At 44.8% G+C, this 17,658-nt stretch overlaps 1 protein-coding gene across 7 annotated transcripts in view; it reads left to right on the forward strand.

Annotated features, from left to right (window-relative positions):
- RASAL2 (RAS protein activator like 2) overlaps positions 1-17,658 on the forward strand; it is a 233,948-nt gene that overhangs the window by 126,317 nt on the left and 89,973 nt on the right. Inside the window, exon 1 of one of the 7 annotated variants that reach the window (XM_077928239.1) lies at positions 7,038-7,205. The exons of 5 other annotated variants lie outside the window; for them this stretch is intronic. Coding sequence is in view for 1 of the 2 variants with exons in the window: in XM_077928237.1 (XP_077784363.1) it covers positions 8,104-8,116 (13 nt within the window). In the remaining variant the exon portion in view is untranslated. Of the gene's footprint in view, positions 1-7,037; positions 7,206-7,792; positions 8,117-17,658 lie in introns of those variants that run through there. One more of the 7 variants, XM_077928237.1, reaches the window with a different exon arrangement.

Here is a 17,658-nt window from a genome sequence, read left to right on the forward strand (position 1 = left end):
TACTTCTGTGCCTGAATGGGATAGTTGTTCTCTTCAGCAGTTGTAACTTCCTTCATAGGATTGTTATGGGGCCACAGTAGCACAACTGAGCTCTTTGGAGAAATGACAGGATGCAATTATGGTAATAATATTCCACACTTCTCCAACTGCTGATGTCAGCAGGTGATGTTGGGGGTTTTTGAGTGACAAAGCCCTGTACTTGCAGGGGAAATGTTGCATCCTCTCCACAGAAATGCTGGCTGAAGGATAACTGTCCAGAGCTTACACGGAAGTAAATATCTGGAGATCTTGTGATGCGGTAGATAAATCATAACTGTAAGCTCCTTCAGAGGATCTCTGTGTTGCTCCTAATAACACCGAGGATTTTTATAGTGCACTTCCTGAATATTCAGATTACTTCACATACATTTATCCCAGTGGTCTTCTAATTGGCACAGCAGGCCAAGAAGCTCAGAGTAAGCCAAAATGCTTTCATGACATTGCATTTGCCCACACATTGCAAGCGCTTCGAAAAGTCTTGGAACATAATTTGGTTTGCTGCTTTCCCAATTATAGCCTGAAATATGTTATTGGAAGAATCCACCACTGCGTTAGAGGGGCGGAAAGCAGGGCAGGTGTCCTTGGGCAGCTGCCGGTACACGGGCTCTTTTTAATCCACCCAGCCAAGTCTGGCATTACAAGTACCATCTGGGTCTAAAATGCCCCCAGAATGGTGCCACTGTGGAGCATTCTGGGAAAATAAAAATGGTGGACATATAAAAATGGTGGCGCTGTTGCTGCCTGTTCCATTGCCTGAGAGGGCCCACCAGCAAAGGAGGGTGCCCACCAGAGGGCACTTTGCCCAGGGCCCCATCAAACCAGAACCAGTCCTGAAAAAGAGAATACAGATTTTGAGAAGCAGAATTCCAATTATGTTCTTTGGGTCAGGATGAGTTCTTCTTCAAAGAGGAATCTTAGAATCATAGAATCGTAGAGATGGAAGGGACCCCAAGGGTCATCTAGTCCAACCCCCTGCGATGCAGGAATCTCAACTAAAGCATCAATGACAGATGGCCACCCAACTTCTGCTTAAAAACCTCCAAGGAAGGAGAGTCCACAACCTCCAGAGGGAGACCGTTTCACTGTCAAAAGTTCTTCCTGATGTTCAGTCAGAATCACCTTGAAGCCATTCAGAGCAGGAGAAACCAAGCTTGTTCCCTTGAGATATTTGACAGCCCTTGAGATATTTGAAGATGATTATCATAACTGCTCCCAGTCTCCTCTTTTTTAGGCTAAACCAGTGATGGCCAAACTTGGCCCTCCAGCTGTTTTGGGACTACAACTCCCATCATCCCTAGCTAACAGAACCGGTGGTCAGGGATGATGGGAACTGTAGTCCCAAAACAGCTGGAGGGCCAAGTTTGGCCATCACTGGGTTAAACATACCCAGCTCGTTCAACAGCTGCCCATATGGCTTGGCTTGTAGACCCTTGATCATCTTAGTTGTCCTCCTCTGCACACGTTGAATAAATGTTTTCTGTAAAATATCAAGGTATAAAGACACGGGGGAAAGCTGTAGCTCAAGTGGTAGTGTGCATGCTTTACATGCGAAAGGTCCCAGGTTTGATCCCCAGTATCTCCAGTTAAGGCTGGGAAAGACTTTTTCCTGAAACCCAAGAGTAAAGGTAAAGGTAAAGGGACCCCTGACCATTAGGTCCAGTCGTGACCGACTCTGGGGTTGCGGCGCTCATCTCGCTTTATTGGCCGAGGGAGCCGGCGTACAGCTTCCAGGTCATGTGGCCAGCATGACAAAGCCGCTTCTGGTGAACCAGAGCAGCGCATGGAAACGTCGTTTACCTTCCTGCCGGAGTGGTACCTATTTATCTACTTGCACTTGACGTGCTTTCAAACTGCTAGGTTGGCAGGAGCAGGGACCAAGCAATGGGAGCTCACCCCGTCATGGGGATTCGAACCGCCGACCTTCCGATCGGCAAGTCCTAGGCTCTGTGGTTTAACCCACAGTGCCACCCGCGTCCCGAAACCCAAGAGAGCTGGTGCCAATTAGGGTTAACGGTCCTGAACCAGATGGGCCAACAGTCTGACTTGGTGTAAGACAGTTTTCTAAGTTTCTATGCATTTAGAAGGGCTGATCATTTTGAGCAGCAGTGCTGGAGTCTTTGATATGCTCCAACATGAGTGACAGCCTCTTCTCTGGAATATGTAACATGAACACACCAGGTTTGATGATCTCCATCCCTGAGATAGCAGGAGCAATTACTGGCATTTGTAGCTGGCCATTAGCTGTTGGAATGCTGTTTAAATGCCAGGCACAGCCAATTAGGCTTGGTGACAGATAGCAGCGCCTGGAGTGATGTGGGAACCAAGGCCCAGTCAATCTGTCAAGTTCACTCAGTACACCTTAATGGTGCCAAGTTTTGCCTTCCTAGCATGACTTGGAAATTGTGTGAATTGAGGTCAAACATTCTCTCCCTCCTAAGGGACAATTACATATGATGCCCATGAAATCGGCCACAAGGGTCACTGGGTTACTTTAGGCAGATCAGCCTTTCCCATTCTAATCTACCTAACCGGTGTGTGGGGGGGTGTAGGTGTGTAAGGATAAAACGTTCTCTGGAGTGCCTTGGAGGAATTTGCAGACTGCAAATTATTAATATATGCCCCATATGATCAGTTGGAATATTTAGGAATTATGGGAAATGCCTAATTAAGCGGAGCTTGCAGCAGTGAAGCCTCTGGCTGTGATTGCTTGAGCTAATATGTGGTAGCTCAGAATATTCTGTAGTTTTAGGGAGCAGCATAATGTGCACTCCCAACTCCTCTCTAGAGGAAGGGAATTTTTGGCTGGGATCAAAACATCACATTGGGCGCAGCCAAGGACTGGGAAGAGGTGCAGGGACATGCAGTCTAGAGCAGGGGTCAGCAACCTTTTTCAGCCGTGGGCCGGTCCACTGTCCCTCAGACCTTGTGGGCTGGACTATATTTTTTTGGGGGGGAATGAACAAATTTCTATGCCCCACAAATAACCCAGAAATGCGTTTTAAATAAAAGCACACATTCTACGCATGTAAAAACACGAGGCAGGCCCCACAAATAACCCAGAGATGCATTTTAAATAAAAGGACACATTCTACTCATGTAAAAACACGCTGATTCCCGGACTGTTCGCAGGCTGGATTGAAAAGGCAATTGGGCTGCATCCGACCCCTGGGCCTTAGGTTGTCTACCCCTGGTCTAGAGGAAAGGAAGCCAAAAGAAGGGTGTAATGAGCTAATAAAGAGGAACCCAAGGAAAAGACCTATTGGAGAGCAAGGCTTGAGGGAACGGAGAAAGGGAACTGCAGCAAAGGCTAGTCATAGATGATGCTCTGAAGAAACGTAAGGCTGAGCATTCATGTTCAGGAGATGCTGAATAACAGAAAGTGAGCAGAATGTTTTGAGGTGTGGTTTGGCTGCAGGATAGCCAAGTGGGACAAAATAGCCAGTGGTCTGAAAAGCAGGATCTTGAGGAAGCGCATTGAGGGCATTGGGTGGAGAAATTAATATGAAGAAAGGAGGAGAAAGGAGAGCAGCCCCAAACAGTTCACAAGAGCCGGAGACTAGAGAGGTTGTGCACTATTGTCAGGAGAGGAAGCCAAGCTGGGGATTTTGCACACTGTGGCTTCTGCTTTCACTAAGGTATTTCAGCCTCACAATTCTAAGGGAGAATGAGGTTCATATAACAGTAGATGGCAGTTTGGGCTGAGTTTCATTCATTGATCTGAGCCAACCAGCCAATTCTTTGGCTGCAGATGCTGCCACTGGTGTCTTTGGTGAGTTTCCTTTCCAGGCGCAGTACATCTTGGTGACAGTTCTAGTCTCAGCTACAGTGGGTTCTTGGGAAGCAGGTCGCCGCCCTTTCTGAACCTGTGTTTCCCTTCTCTCATAAACTAGTCACATGTCTCCTGTCGCTACATTATTCCTCCTTTGCTCTTTCTGAAATCATCTGTAAATAACAGTCTCTTTGGTGCTTTGCACAGTTGCTGCTGTGACAGATTTTTATTTAAATTAAAGATGATATGTTTGCAAGGGAGCTTTTATATTTAACTACCGTATTTTTCGCTCTATAACACACACCTGACCATAACACGCACATCGTTTTTAGAGGAGGAAAACAAGGGAAAAAACATTCTGAATGAAACAGTGGATGTATCATTTTTGTGCTTCATGCTGTGGCCACAGACATGTGATCTGATGGTGAATTTGGGGTGACCCAGTGCAAAAATCCTGAGGATCCATGTGGATCCATGCTTTTTAACCACGTTTTTGCACCATTGCAGCCCCAGGCAACAGTGGGTGCGTGCTTTTTTTGGTGCAGGCTGTAGCCATGGACATGCTATGTGATCTGATGGTGAATTTGGGGTGACCCAATGCAAAGATCCTGAGGATCCATGTGGATCCATGCTTTTTAACCACGTGTTTGCACCATTGCAGCCCCAGGCAACAGTGGGTGCGTGATTTTTTTGGTGCAGGCTGTAGCCATGGACATGCTATGTGATCTGATGGTGAATTTGGGGTGACCCAATGCAAAGATCCTGAGGATCCATGTGGATCCATGCTTTTTAACCACGTTTTTGCACCATTGCAGCCCCAGGCAACAGTGGGTGCGTGATTTTTTTGGTGCAGGCTGTAGCCATGGACATGCTATGTGATCTGATGGTGAATTTGGGGTGACCCAATGCAAAGATCCTGAGGATCCATGTTGATCTATGCTTTGTAACCACATTTTAAGTGGGGAGCGAAGGAAAAACAAAGAAGGGACATGAGAGGGGTGTGCAGAGAAGCAGCTGGCTAAGAATGCTGGAGAGGGATTTAACGGGTGGGAGGCAAAAGTTCCCCCCCAAGCCAGCCATATCTCTCTCTCTCTCTCTCTCTCTCTCTCTCTCTCCCCCTCCCTCCCCCCCTCTCCCTCTCCCTCCCCCCCTCTCTCTCCCTCTCCCCCAGCAGTACCGGAGCACAGAGACGACACTTTCCCCTCTGCTTGCCTGGAGGGGAGGGGCTTTCCCTGCTCTTTGTTCCGTTTCAGCAATCACAGCAACGAAACAGAGGAGGGTGGGCAGTAAGACCCTGAGGCAGAATACAGGAAAGCTGCCACTTCCTCTTTTCAGGTTTCCCTTCTCCGTGAAGAGCGATTTGACTTTTGCTTGATTTTTTGGCTCCAGGGACCACACATTCGCTCCATAACACGCACAGACATTTCCCCTTCCTTTTTAGGAGAAAAAATCTGCGTGTTATAGAGGGGAAAATACGGTATTTAGAACAGGGTTTTGTTTTTGTTTTCAGGGGGAACTGAATATTTCACCAGCAGTCTACATTTTTTCCAACCTGTCCAAATCAGCTTGTTTGCTTTGCAATATCTGGAATGAAGCTGTGAAGCTTTTGTCTCTCACCCACCCCAGTTTTCTGTCATCACTAGGTTTGTGGAAAGCCATTTCCCCGAGGTGGATCACTTTGGGAAGCTCCTGTGGTATTTCAGGAATCTTTCTGTTCTTTGCAGGTTAAACAAGTTTAGAGCCTCTCAGATTACTAGAAATATGTTCCATTAACACTGAAAACACAATTGAAGCTGGAGTTAACTCATTCCTAATTGTGGGCAGCAACATCATTTTGGGAAAGCAAGCCTTAGTAATGAAAGCATGGGATGTGGATCCCGTTTTGTATTCCATCATAAAAGCAGAATATTTCTCAATTGTACAATGTTAGATTTAATGCTTTAGCGTAAATAGGAATTACTGCCGAATGTGTCGAGAGAGATCTTGTAAATGGACATTCTTTCTGTGGAAATGTGCCATTCGCAACAGAACTATAAGTTTTCTGAGATGCTCAGAGAATAGTTGATATATTCAATGCCACATTGTGGAAGTGATGAAAGGAAAGAGAAAGAACCATCAAGTCTCATTACTTGGTCCCAGAACGGGAAGCACAAGGCAGTGGCGTAGCGTGGGTTGTCAGCACCCAGGGCAAGGCAAGTAATTTGCGCCCCCTAACCCGTGGATTTGCGCCCCCTAACCCGTGGATTTGCGCCTCCTAACCTGTGGATTTGCCCTAACCCCAGATGTTGCGCCCGGTGCGGCCGGCCCCCCCTGCACCCCCCACGCTACGCCACTGGCACAAGGTGAAGAAAATGTTACTTTCCATTGGACATATTTCTGTTGTTTGAAGAGTATGCTAACAACAAACATTTTACTGCATAGTCAAGGGCCAAAATGAATATTTAAAAATGAATATTTACAATTGAGTTGCACTGATTTCTGCTTCAAATAGAATGAGTCACTCAAAGCTTGCATAGCCCTGTGCTTGTGTGTGTATGCAAATGTTTGGGGGTGGTGGGAGTGCCAAACTGGGTCTTTGACCTGGGTGGAAAAAAGCCAAGTTTCGTCCCTGATTTATGTTTCATCATGCTCCCACTGATGGCATCAGAACCATACTGGAGTTTCTGAAATTTGAAGAGCTTGGAGGGAAATTCACAACAAACAAACAATAAAAAAACCAGTTTGTATTAACTGAACCCAATTCCAAATTGAGGTGACAGGAATTCACCCATCAATACTCTGCTGTATAAGTTCAGTCCCATCTCCACAGTATAGCAGCCTCTGCAGATGGACTTCTGCTTCTGCAGCCCTAATGATGGTTTTAGAATTCAGAAATCACTCTGAGCCATAATTAAGCTTCAGGTTGGTTTTGTTTTGATGAGCGTTTGAAAAGGGGGTGGAGGTAACTTCCAATTTATAAATGTCTGCTTGGTTAGCTTCATAGCAGCATGCATTCTGCATCCCAAGACTTGTCCGGAGGCTTTTCCCCTGGGATTTTCCTTGTGAGCAGTAGCAGAGGGTGGGCTCGTCAAAGCTGCCGTTCCGACTTCTGGCAGAGGGGAGGGGGGGGAGTCTGAGGGCACAAGGGCTGTTGCATAAGTAGGAAAAGAACAGAGGCTTATCACAAATCTACATTGCGCTGTGGGGTGGAGACATGCACCACAAGGAAGGAGAGATCGTGTATCCGCTGAATCGGAAGGAAGAAAATAGGAATATCCTAGTTTTGAGGACGTGCAGGAGGAGCTGCCAGTAGCGGGAAGCGTGTGCTCAGCTTGTCTTCAGCCCATGATTAAATTACAGCGCCAGGCAAAGGGATCTTCCCTCTACGCAGTATCTCTCTGCAACTCTGGATAGGCAGGTGGGAATTGTCGTGGGGTTCTTTTAAATGGTTCAGACTTGATGTTTTGTTCTCTGCAGTGGTGTTGTCATGTCTTTAATGTAGTGCATTAGCAGCAAAAGTCTGGAGTGTAGAGGCGCTTATTCCCCCCACCCCCTTCTCTCAGCATATTAAAAAAAGGACGTTTTTGTCCCGTATGTGCATCAACAAGATAGTAGAACACCCTCCTGTTCCTTGACTTCTTCCCCTTGCTTTTTAAAAGCTCCCATTCAACACCTGACAATAAGCAGAGTGGGTGCCTGTGTTTCACTTACTTGTCGAGAGCTGTTTGCTTCCCTGAGTTGCGGGGAAAGTGCCGGGTGGAAATAGTTCTCCACTTGCCCCAGTGTCATGTCACGTAAAACTTTTTGTCATTGAGTTTGCCTTCCTGTCAGAAGTCTGGCGCTCCTCATTTTGGTATCCACTCCCTTCAGATTGGATTAGATGGCATCGTGTTACATGGACTGCAGTTTCTCCGTAGTTGAGCGGCAGTTTAAAGGGAGCTGCTCTTTCATGAGCTCATGTTTTGGCTGCCGGACGCCGCCTTCTCTTACTCACATGCGCACACCCCTTTGGGGAGAGGAAAACGAAAAGTCCGTCCCTGTTAGTTTGCCTTGGTTCACACACACACACGGGATTCCGGCACTCTCCTCTGCCGTGGGAGAGAACGAGCTCGAGAGAAAGGGTAGCTATTGTTCGACTGCCCGGAGCCAGGGAACTGGATAGAGAAGCTTGGCCTCAGTTTTCGTCCTGGCTTTTCTTCATTCCACACTGTCCAAGGCAGAGGACAGACAAGGAGTGTAGCTGCCAAAAGTGGTGCTGTTAGACTGGGGCTGGCATGCCGGCAGGACCATGACTGAGGCACCGGCAAGGTCACAGCATGCAGGTTTCAGGTAAGGTTCCCATCAGCAAAAACTTTAGGGGCATACCAGAAAGCCTGTGGAGGGGCGGGGAATGTTGCATTTTTCTTTCATAAAAATAGGTGCTTTCCTATACCGTCTGCCTTGTATCAAACAGCTGGTTTTTTTTCTTCTTTTATCAGTGACTTTCATACCCTAAGTGAAAAGTTAAGAGAGAAGAGTCGTTGCTCCCTTTCTGCTCCCTTTTGAAATCTGAAAGTGTTTTGATATCGCTTTCCAAAGCCTACTCTTGGTTTTACAAGTAGCACCAGTAGCACAATCCTATGCATATCTGCACACAGATAGATTTGCTGAGTTCAGTGGGACTTACATTTAGGTGTTTATAAGATTGTGGCCTTAACTATGTTATACATTTGCTAAATATGGAAGTTGAATGCACGAGCTACAACAGGTACAGTGCTGGTTCAGTATGAAAACAACTTTTATTCTTCTCCTTTCAATACGTCATTAACAACACATGAGAGTTTCCAGAAAGAAGTTGCTGTAATTAAATAGTGTGTTTACTTATTCCAGGCCTTTTAAAATAGAGTTATTAGCCTAAAGCTTCATGGAGGCTGGTATATAAGGGTAAAAAAAATCAAATCACTATTTTTACATATAAAATACTTGCAGTTGTGTTTAAAATATGCAGCCCGCAGCTGGCATGATTAACATGTAATCAGTGTCAAATTGTACCAGGCAAAGCTTCCTGCTTTTCTGTGAAAGTGGAAAAATAAAAGCTGTTCCGGAAACTTAACAAGTTGTTCATAGTTTGTGTTCATGTTATGAAGTCTCCTGTTAAGCACTGTGATCTTCTAAAATACAACCTGGTTGGTCCCTGTCAGATAGACCAGAATTTATTTTTCTGTGCATTTTGTGCTAGAAAGTTAATTCAACTTATGCTAGATTTGTAGAGTTAATCAAGGTGTTTTTGGAAGTAATGGGAAAATGGCTGCCCACGCTATGTGTTGAAATTGCTGCTATTTTCTGAATCAAGTGCATATATTTTTATGGTTGAAAAATAAATGTAGAGCTTGCTGAAAGTGAGATCCTCTTCCCTAATAGTTGGAGAGCCAGGAATGTTAAGAAGGGGGAGATGGTCACCTGACACAAGGTCATCCCTGTATCAAAAACCACCACTTATCTTTCGGCTCTAGTTTTCCAGTACATGCCTGGTGGTGACCTTTGCTCCCTAGCTCTGTCACTCAGCCATCAGATTTCCTTCTCTGCCCTTTCTCTCCAAATGCCCTCTTTGCTTAGAATTGCCTCCCAGAACACCCAGATGCTGATGCTTTTTTTTCTTTCCATCAAATTCCTCCCTAAAACATATATTCCCAATGTAATCTCTTTAGTCCTCATCCCCTACTGAAATGATGCCCTAGTGCACGCAACTGAACACACATTCTTCCCTTCCCTTCCTTATCCTCATTCCTATCTTCCTCCAACCCCCATTAGCCTCTCTCTCAGCAAATTTTAAATCACAGGTGAATAGCCTGTGGCCCTAGGACAGCATGTGATCTTTGGTCTAATTTCATATGGCTGTCAATGGGGCAGACAAGAGAAGAAAGTGTGACCCCACCCACTCGCTTTTGTCTTCATCCCTAACCACTGCCAATATACGGCCCCAAGATATCCCTGAAGAAATTCAGTCCTCCCCACTCCCATTTTAGATTACAGGGCAGGGACCTACCTGACTTGTGTTTTTAAAGCATCATGGAGCATACTATATGAACAACAACAACAACAAAAATGCGCATTCATTTAATTTCATGTATGAGTCACTTCCTACAAGACATCTCAAAGTGATTTGACAATAAAAATGTATGTGAAAACAATGTTAGATCCAATTACAGGTGTTGTTGTTGTTGCTTAGTCATTTAGTCATGTCTGACTCTTCGTGACCCCATGGACCAGAGCACGCCAGGCACTCCTGTCTTCTACTGCCTCCCTCATGCTGGTAGCTTCGAGAACACTATCCAGCCATCTTGCCCTCAATCTTTCCCAACATCAGGGTCTTTTCCAGGGAGTCTTCTTTTCTCATGAGGTGGCCAAAGTATTGGAGCCTCAGCTTCTGGATCTCTCCTTCCAGTGAGCACTCTCGGCTGATTTCATTCAGAATGGAGAGGTTTGATCTTCTTGCAGTCCATGGGACTCTCAAGAGTCTCCTCCAGCACCATAATTCAAAAGCATCAATTCTTCAGTGATCAGCCTTCTTTATGGTCCAGTTCTCACTTCCATACATCACTACTGGGGAAACCATGGCTTTAACTATACGAACCTTTGTCGGCAAGCTGATGTCTCTGCTTTTTGAGATGCTGTCTAGGTTTGTCATTACTTTTCTCCCAAGAAGCAGGCGTCTTTTAATTTTGTGACTGCTGTCACCATCTGCAGTGATCATGGAGCCCAAGAAAGTAAAATCTCTCACTGCCTCCATCTCTTCCCCTTCTAAAACCTCCACTTAAAATGCTCATTTGGAAAAGTGTGGTGCCTGTAATTAACAGGAGGGAGTTCCAAAGGGTAGTGGCCACCACACAAAGGCCCTGTAGCAAGATCATATGCAGTGGACCTCCTGATGAGGATGCGTGTCTGCAGGAGGTCCTCTCCTACAGAGCACAGTGGTCAGTTGGCTATAGATGGAGTGAGACAATCTTTTGGCTATCCTGGTCCCGAGCTGTATAGGGCTTTGCGTATCAGGACCAACTAATTGCACTTAGCCCAGTAACTGATTGGAAGACATGTTGTTGTTGTTGTTGTTGTTGTTGTTGTTGTTGTTGTTGTTGTTGTTGTTGTATTTATGCCCCCCTTTCTCCAAGAACCAGGACTCAAGGCTGCTCACAAAAGCTAAAACAAACATGGCCAAAACACAGGAATCTAAAAATATCTCTCCCATCCTTCTGGCAGAATTATGGCCTGCCAAGCAGGTCCCTCCTGTGTAGCTATTAAAAGCAGAGGCAAAAGACACATGCTACATGTCAGCATGGCTGAATGTGGTCACGGAGGCAACAGTTGACACCTTCAAACGTAAGCCCTTCATTTTCCTTTAATAGCCTTTCTGGCTGCAAAGTTGTTGCTGGCAAGTTGGAAAAGAGGACAGACACCATCACTTGCCTCTATGCCATAGTCCAGGAGTTCTCCAGTGCGGTGAGCCTCCCTATGTTTAGGAAAAACCTGATTGCTGCAGGAGAGGAGCAGCTAAGGCAGAGTTCGCTTCTCATGTGGAGCGAGAAGGACTATGGTCTGTGTCTTTCTATGAGGAGAACAAGGAGGGGCATCTGGAAAATGCACCCAGCGCAGTAAGCCATGATGTTGGGTGGGTACAGCACCCCATCAGTGCTACTGACTGGGAAGGGGCAGTACAATGTATCTGTCCTCTTCCTTGGAAGAACCTTACTGGAGCACAGAATCCCGTGTGGTCTGCACCAAACGTCACAGCTGGGTATAGAATGATAGGACAGGACTTTAGCCATGCTGTCTTAAGATCTAGAAATAAACACAAGAGAGTTAGGGTTGAACAGGGCAATAGTATGTTATTATTTCAGTTACATGTTCTTAGATATAGTTGCAGTGAGGTTTAATATATTTCACAGAATTGTAGGGTTGGAAGGGGCATGAGGAGTCATCTAGTCCAATCCCCAGCAACGCACGAATCCTGCCCACAGTTGCCCCTGACCCCTTGCGCCTGAGGCTTTTATCTCAATGATCCGTTCAGTAGCTCCATGCCATAGGTTAGTAGTTGTTGCTTTCCTAAGACTGTTCAGTTGGTTAGTGTGTGAGGTGAGTTTTGAACCAATGCAGCTGATAGATTAGCCACTATACAACATCAGTTCCGTGTGATTTTTTTTGGCTTTTTCATGTTGGATTATTTAGTTTGCCTCTCAGGTTAATTATAAGAGCAAGTGGAGAAGTATGATACAATCCCTATACAAATTTGTAAAATAAACAAGGCACAAACCTAACTTCAGGAAGAAAGATAAAAAAGAAGCAGGTGGCTGTTGTGAGAACTTTCACTTTCTCAACTATCCATTCTGTATGCTATTGATTGCATATCTATGGCTCTGAATTTTAGGAGAAACCAGATCCTTGTCCACACACACCCACACCCACACAAACTCTGCACTACGCTGTCCAAGCACTGACATTTGGCTTATTGATGCTTGGGAAGTGCCTTCAAGCCCCGGTTTTACCTGCCCCACACCTGGTGGCATAGAGGGCTGGTGTGCCTGGCTCGACTAAAACAGCTCAGTGGGCCTCATTAGGAACGTGAGCCACTGGTTCTCCATCCTGATCAAAAGCAGCAATAGGTAGAGCTAAGAATGACAGTAACCAAACCTTGTAACACGTTGTGCATGTATATAGAATACAAAAGAGAACAGCACAGTTGTAGTTGCGTAGATTTTCAGCAGCAGATGAAATTCCCTTTTCTGCACACTGAAGCTCCATCCCCTTTGCTTCTGGTCACCTTATGTGTAAAGTTTGCATATTGGCAATTTCAATGTGTCATCTTAAATTCTGCATTCTTCCTTAAAACACCTCTAATATATTGAACTCAGGTCCAGAGTTATGATGGCTATGCAGTCAAAAGGGTGCTATTGATAAACAACAGAGAGGTATATCGGCAGGCTCAGGGGAACCCCAAGATTTATTGAAGTCCCAAAAAAGAAAATTAGAGCTAGCCCTCCTGCCCCCAAGGACTGAGCATACTCAGTAGCCACAGAACACTAAATATCTGTTTCAACACTTGAGTGAAGGAAGGGAATGGAAAACCAGGGAGGAGACAGAATGGTTCATCCTGAAGAATGCATCGCTGGCTAGAATACTGAACAGAAACAGTCAGTACTGCAACATTATGTTGCAAGTCTCATTTGCATATAATGTGCATTGAAATGTGTGGGGTGGCTTTTTTCCTACCTTGGCTGATAGCATATTCCTCCTGCCAGACATTTTTCAACTTAGTCATGTGGCTTCTTGGCAAGTACTGTCTACTTTGGGACATACAATTCCAGTCCCACCTTTAAAAGCTCCCTCTCCGGGGGACATAATGGCAACCTCTGTATTTTTGAACCATGTATGGGTGGGGATTATTTTAACAATGCTGGCCCTTCATTAGCCAAGGAAGCGTCTGTTACGACATAAGGCCACTCCTTTTCTTTCCTGCCTTCTCCTGAACTTGCTTCTTGCTAAACAGGCTGCTTGATAGTCGTTTTTGTTATGTGGGCACCTGTTCAAAAAGAAGTGGATCTAACTTGGGCAGGTAACATAAAGTTAATGAAACGGCCCTTAAAAATTCTCAAAAACAAAGGTGAGTTTCAGTGGTGAGTTTCCAAACAATTAAAACGGCCTTTGCATGAAGAGGCTGTCTGGTTCCCCCACTTTGCCTTTTCTTGGTCAGTACTTCTGCTGCCCCTCAATAGCTGAAGGTGCTCCAGACCAGCTGCCCCACTCAGCTCGACCCATAATCATTACTTGTAAGAATGCTTCTAAGTCAGTAAATGCAAATAAGCTCATCAGTACAAATGCTCCCCTTGACAGTCCTTTTCCCAGAGGAGTCATTGAGGAAGCGTACCTAATTTGACTGACTTTATCAGAATGCATAACTGGGCCCAGTGGCTTGTAAAGCTCAAATTTCATATGCTAAACTTGAGGCAAACCTGGAAGTGCTACGAAGGGTGCCCTGAGCCAATCCTGGCTCCCTGATTAATGCGCCTGTGTGCTGTGCTTGTCAGGCAGTTAGCACTCTGAAGTCGATCGTGCAATAGGAACCAAATCTGACAGTCAGCCTATCTGGCTTGGTATCGCTGGTGCTGACTGACAGCAGCTCTTCAGGATTCAGAAGGTGTTCTTTTCCAGCCCTTCCGAGAGACCCCGGGACCTTCTTGCAAGTCAGATGTTATTCCCCTGAGTAAAAGGTTTTTCTCTCCATTCATTATTATGTGTTCCCTTAACACACCATGTGTCATCAGTCACATCAGTCACTATATTATTTCCACATGGGAAAAGGGAAGTTGAGGGAAGATGTCTTGCCTAAGGATATATAGTGAGCCCATGGAGCCATTCACCCATCAAAAACCATTGAAAAAATTCCCCATTGACGGACATATTAAAGAATTAAAACAAACAGAGCCACACAAAAGAGAATTACCCACACCTCTTAACACAGTGAGACTGTGTTGGAATTTGAAGTAATTGTTTCCTGTCTTTCAAGATATTTACACACACACACACACACACACACACACACACACACACACACTGCCTTGAGTATTTTTGCCAGATGCACTGTCCTCAGGCACCTGGCTCAGGAAGGAGTACACACTGGAGTATAACTGTGGAAAATGCAAACTCTCACCAGCATTTTGTTGATTATGATATGGAAGTGGTTTAATTTGGTAGTAATGTTACCAGCAACCATTGCAAAAAGTGAATTCTCTCTTAGTCCCTGTGCTGTGGTGCTGCCTCATAGCTAGTGAAGACACTACGATTGATGGCGTTAAGACAGACACGGATGGCATTTGCTCTTAATTTTCTTTTTCAGGGAGCTGCTCTGCTTTAGGGAATTAATGACGCAGGCTGTGCCTTACCGATCTCTGCAGCTGGGCCAATTGCGGCAGAGCAGAGGAGGAGCTTCGCACTCAGCTGATTCCAGCAATCCTCTGATTTCCTTAGTATCTGAAAGGATCAGGCAAGGACAAGAGGGGTGGAGCAGGACTGATGACTGACATAACGTATTCCACCCTCAACTTTGAGAAATCTGCCTGGCTCATGCAGAGCAAGCGAGCTAGTTTGACTTGTTATGGGCATGTTAACCAACTTCAGGTCCTATTATTACCCATCAGCTCCTCAATATATTTTACACAGAGGAATGCTTTACTGAGGAGCTGATGGGTAATAATAGGACTTTCAGATTAGTGGTTAAGAGCGGTAGTCTCGCAATCTGGGGAACCAGGTTCGCGTCTCCGCTCCTCCACCTGCAGCTGCTGGGTGACCTTGGGCCAGTCACACTTCTCTGAAGTCTCTCAGCCCCACTCACCTCACAGAGTGTTTGTTGTGGGGGAGGAAGGGAAAGGAGAATGTTGTTTTTTTAAAAAAAAGATATTTATTAAAGTTTCAAAAAAGTTATATAAAATAAAAAAGAACAAAAATACAAACACAGACAACAAACAAGTATAATTTCGATCCCTTATTTTCTTAATTCCTTACTTTCCCGACCTCCTCATACCTCCCCTTTCTGTATTCCAATTTCTAATTATTTAATTCAGCAAATCCCCCCCATAATTTCTATTGATTTTCAACATTTCTTTTCTTAATTACATAATCATTACAGCTAGAAACCACTCTGCAATTTCCAATTATCCCCTTCTTGTTCCAAAATTTCCCAGTATCTCGGCGGGAAAGGAGAATGTTAGCCGCTTTGAGACTCCTTAAAGGGAGTGATAAAGCGGGATATCAAATCCAAACTCCTCCTCCTCCTCCTCCTCCTCCTCCTCCTCTTCTTCTTCTTCTTCTTCTTCTTCTTCTTCTTCAGATTATGAGAAAGTTAATGTCACTCAATGCAGCATAATACAACAGCAGTGGGGCCCTGAAGAACATGGCATGGGTCTTAAGCTAATCTGTCTGCTGCAGGTAGACAATACTATTTCAGGGGCATTATAAAGCACCTCTTAATTTCCACGAGGGCTAGAAACTTGCCAACTCTTTCTTTCAGGGTCTCCCCCCAGCTCAGATTCCCAGAGGAGCTGCACATCTTAGTGTACATGCTTCATGTTCTATATTTGGCAGAGTGGCTGATGTAATGCAGATTTCCTTCTAGACCAGGGGTCGGCAACCTAAGGCCCATGGGCCACAAGCAGCCCACGGGGGTCGTTTAACCGGCCAATGAGCCGCCCCCGAACCGAGCCGCCCGATCGGGGAGTCCCTGTGTGCTGCGCTAAAGCAGTGCGGCACGGGGACTTGCTTCTGCAGACGCCGGAAATCTCACCTGCACAGATGCAGACGCCAGAAATCGCGGGTGCGCAGGCGATCCGGCCCACGGAGGGATCTCCGCTGGAGTGAACCGCCCCAGGCGAGGTAAACCTTGCCAACCCCTGTTCTAGACCTCCTGCAGGATAGTCTACATGTAAGAAGACATCATGAGACATTTTAGTTCTAACTGTCCATCTTGTTACTGGGTGGTGGGAGAAAGGAGCCCCAGTGCACGAAACACACCACTTTCTTCCAACACTCAATTAGCTTCAGGAATTATAATAAGAATGACTTCCAGTGGTGTTCCTATATTGATTATGCATATTGCCGTGAAAGAAGTCATTGACTACAGCAAGGCTGGTCAATCAAAGGCATGTCTCTGCATCTTGTGGGTCTTTAATGCTTCGAATGCTAATGCCCTTTGATTTTAGTATTAGGACTCCTGGTTTTTGTGTACACGTAGCATCTCTTTCCGTGCCTCTTAGGGCTCCAGTGTTTGCATACATTATGAATGATAATTTTGCTAGAATACTTTCTAAAACACTCAGACCCAAACTTCTGTGAAGCTTTGCTTATCAGGAATGCGACTATAGGGGAACCAAAGCTGTTTAGCTTCATAGGTTGTTGCTGTGCTGTAATTGTATGAGGTGACACATTTGACAATTGAGGAGATAAAAGCAGACCCATAAATGTAGTAAGTTGTGCATTCATATTTTGGAATAAGGTGCCCATATTTATTTCAAATATTTAGCCTAGATTATTCTGGGAAAGTTGGTTATCATTTGGTTATCTTTATCTGAAAGCTTTAGAATTAGCAAAGAAACACCATAATTGGGCGAGTAAAGGAGAAATTGTAAATTTACTTTCCCTTTTCAAATTATTTCCATGATTCTGTGAACTATTAAGTGCCTCCTTTCAAAGAGACATAAAGCTACTTTGGCTAGTTTGCTTTCACAACCCTTTATGACTTCGAAAAGGCAATTCTTTTTCTAAGTCATAAATAATGTTTCTTCTCACAAGTTTTAAGGTGAGAGAAATATATATTGTTTTTCTAATATAAATTTACTGCTGTACATTTTCAAAAAAATCAAGTTCATATATACATCTAACATTTCACAAGAGTGAAAACAGAGTAGCAATTTGAAGAATTGAAAGTTGGAAAATTATTAATTCCTATTTATCCAGCACAGTGTTAGAAGGGTAAGATCCTGTAAATTAAAGCCTGGTTTGTCAAGCTTCTGCCAATAATACACATAACAGAGAGAAAAGATGTATTTATTTACCATATTTTTTGCTCTATAAGACTCACTTTTTCCCTCCTCCCCTTCCCTGTTTGTGCCTCTTTGGATTGCTATAGCGCTGGTGTCCATATTGTTAATTTTGCATTTAGTTGAGGCTTAGCATTAGATTTGTTTGAGGGTTTGTAGGAAGTTGGGACCAAAGGTCATGCTGGGTAATACTGATAGTAGGAATTTCCATTCTAAGCAATTGAAGACTTTAAGGATATCTTATGGACATGATCATCAGTGGTTTTTTGGCTATTTTGCTATGATTATCAGATTCAGTAGTTTCCTAAT

The sequence above is a fragment of the Podarcis muralis genome, chromosome 5, assembly GCF_964188315.1.
Source record: "Podarcis muralis chromosome 5, rPodMur119.hap1.1, whole genome shotgun sequence".
NCBI classification, from domain to species: Eukaryota; Metazoa; Chordata; class Lepidosauria; order Squamata; family Lacertidae; genus Podarcis; species Podarcis muralis.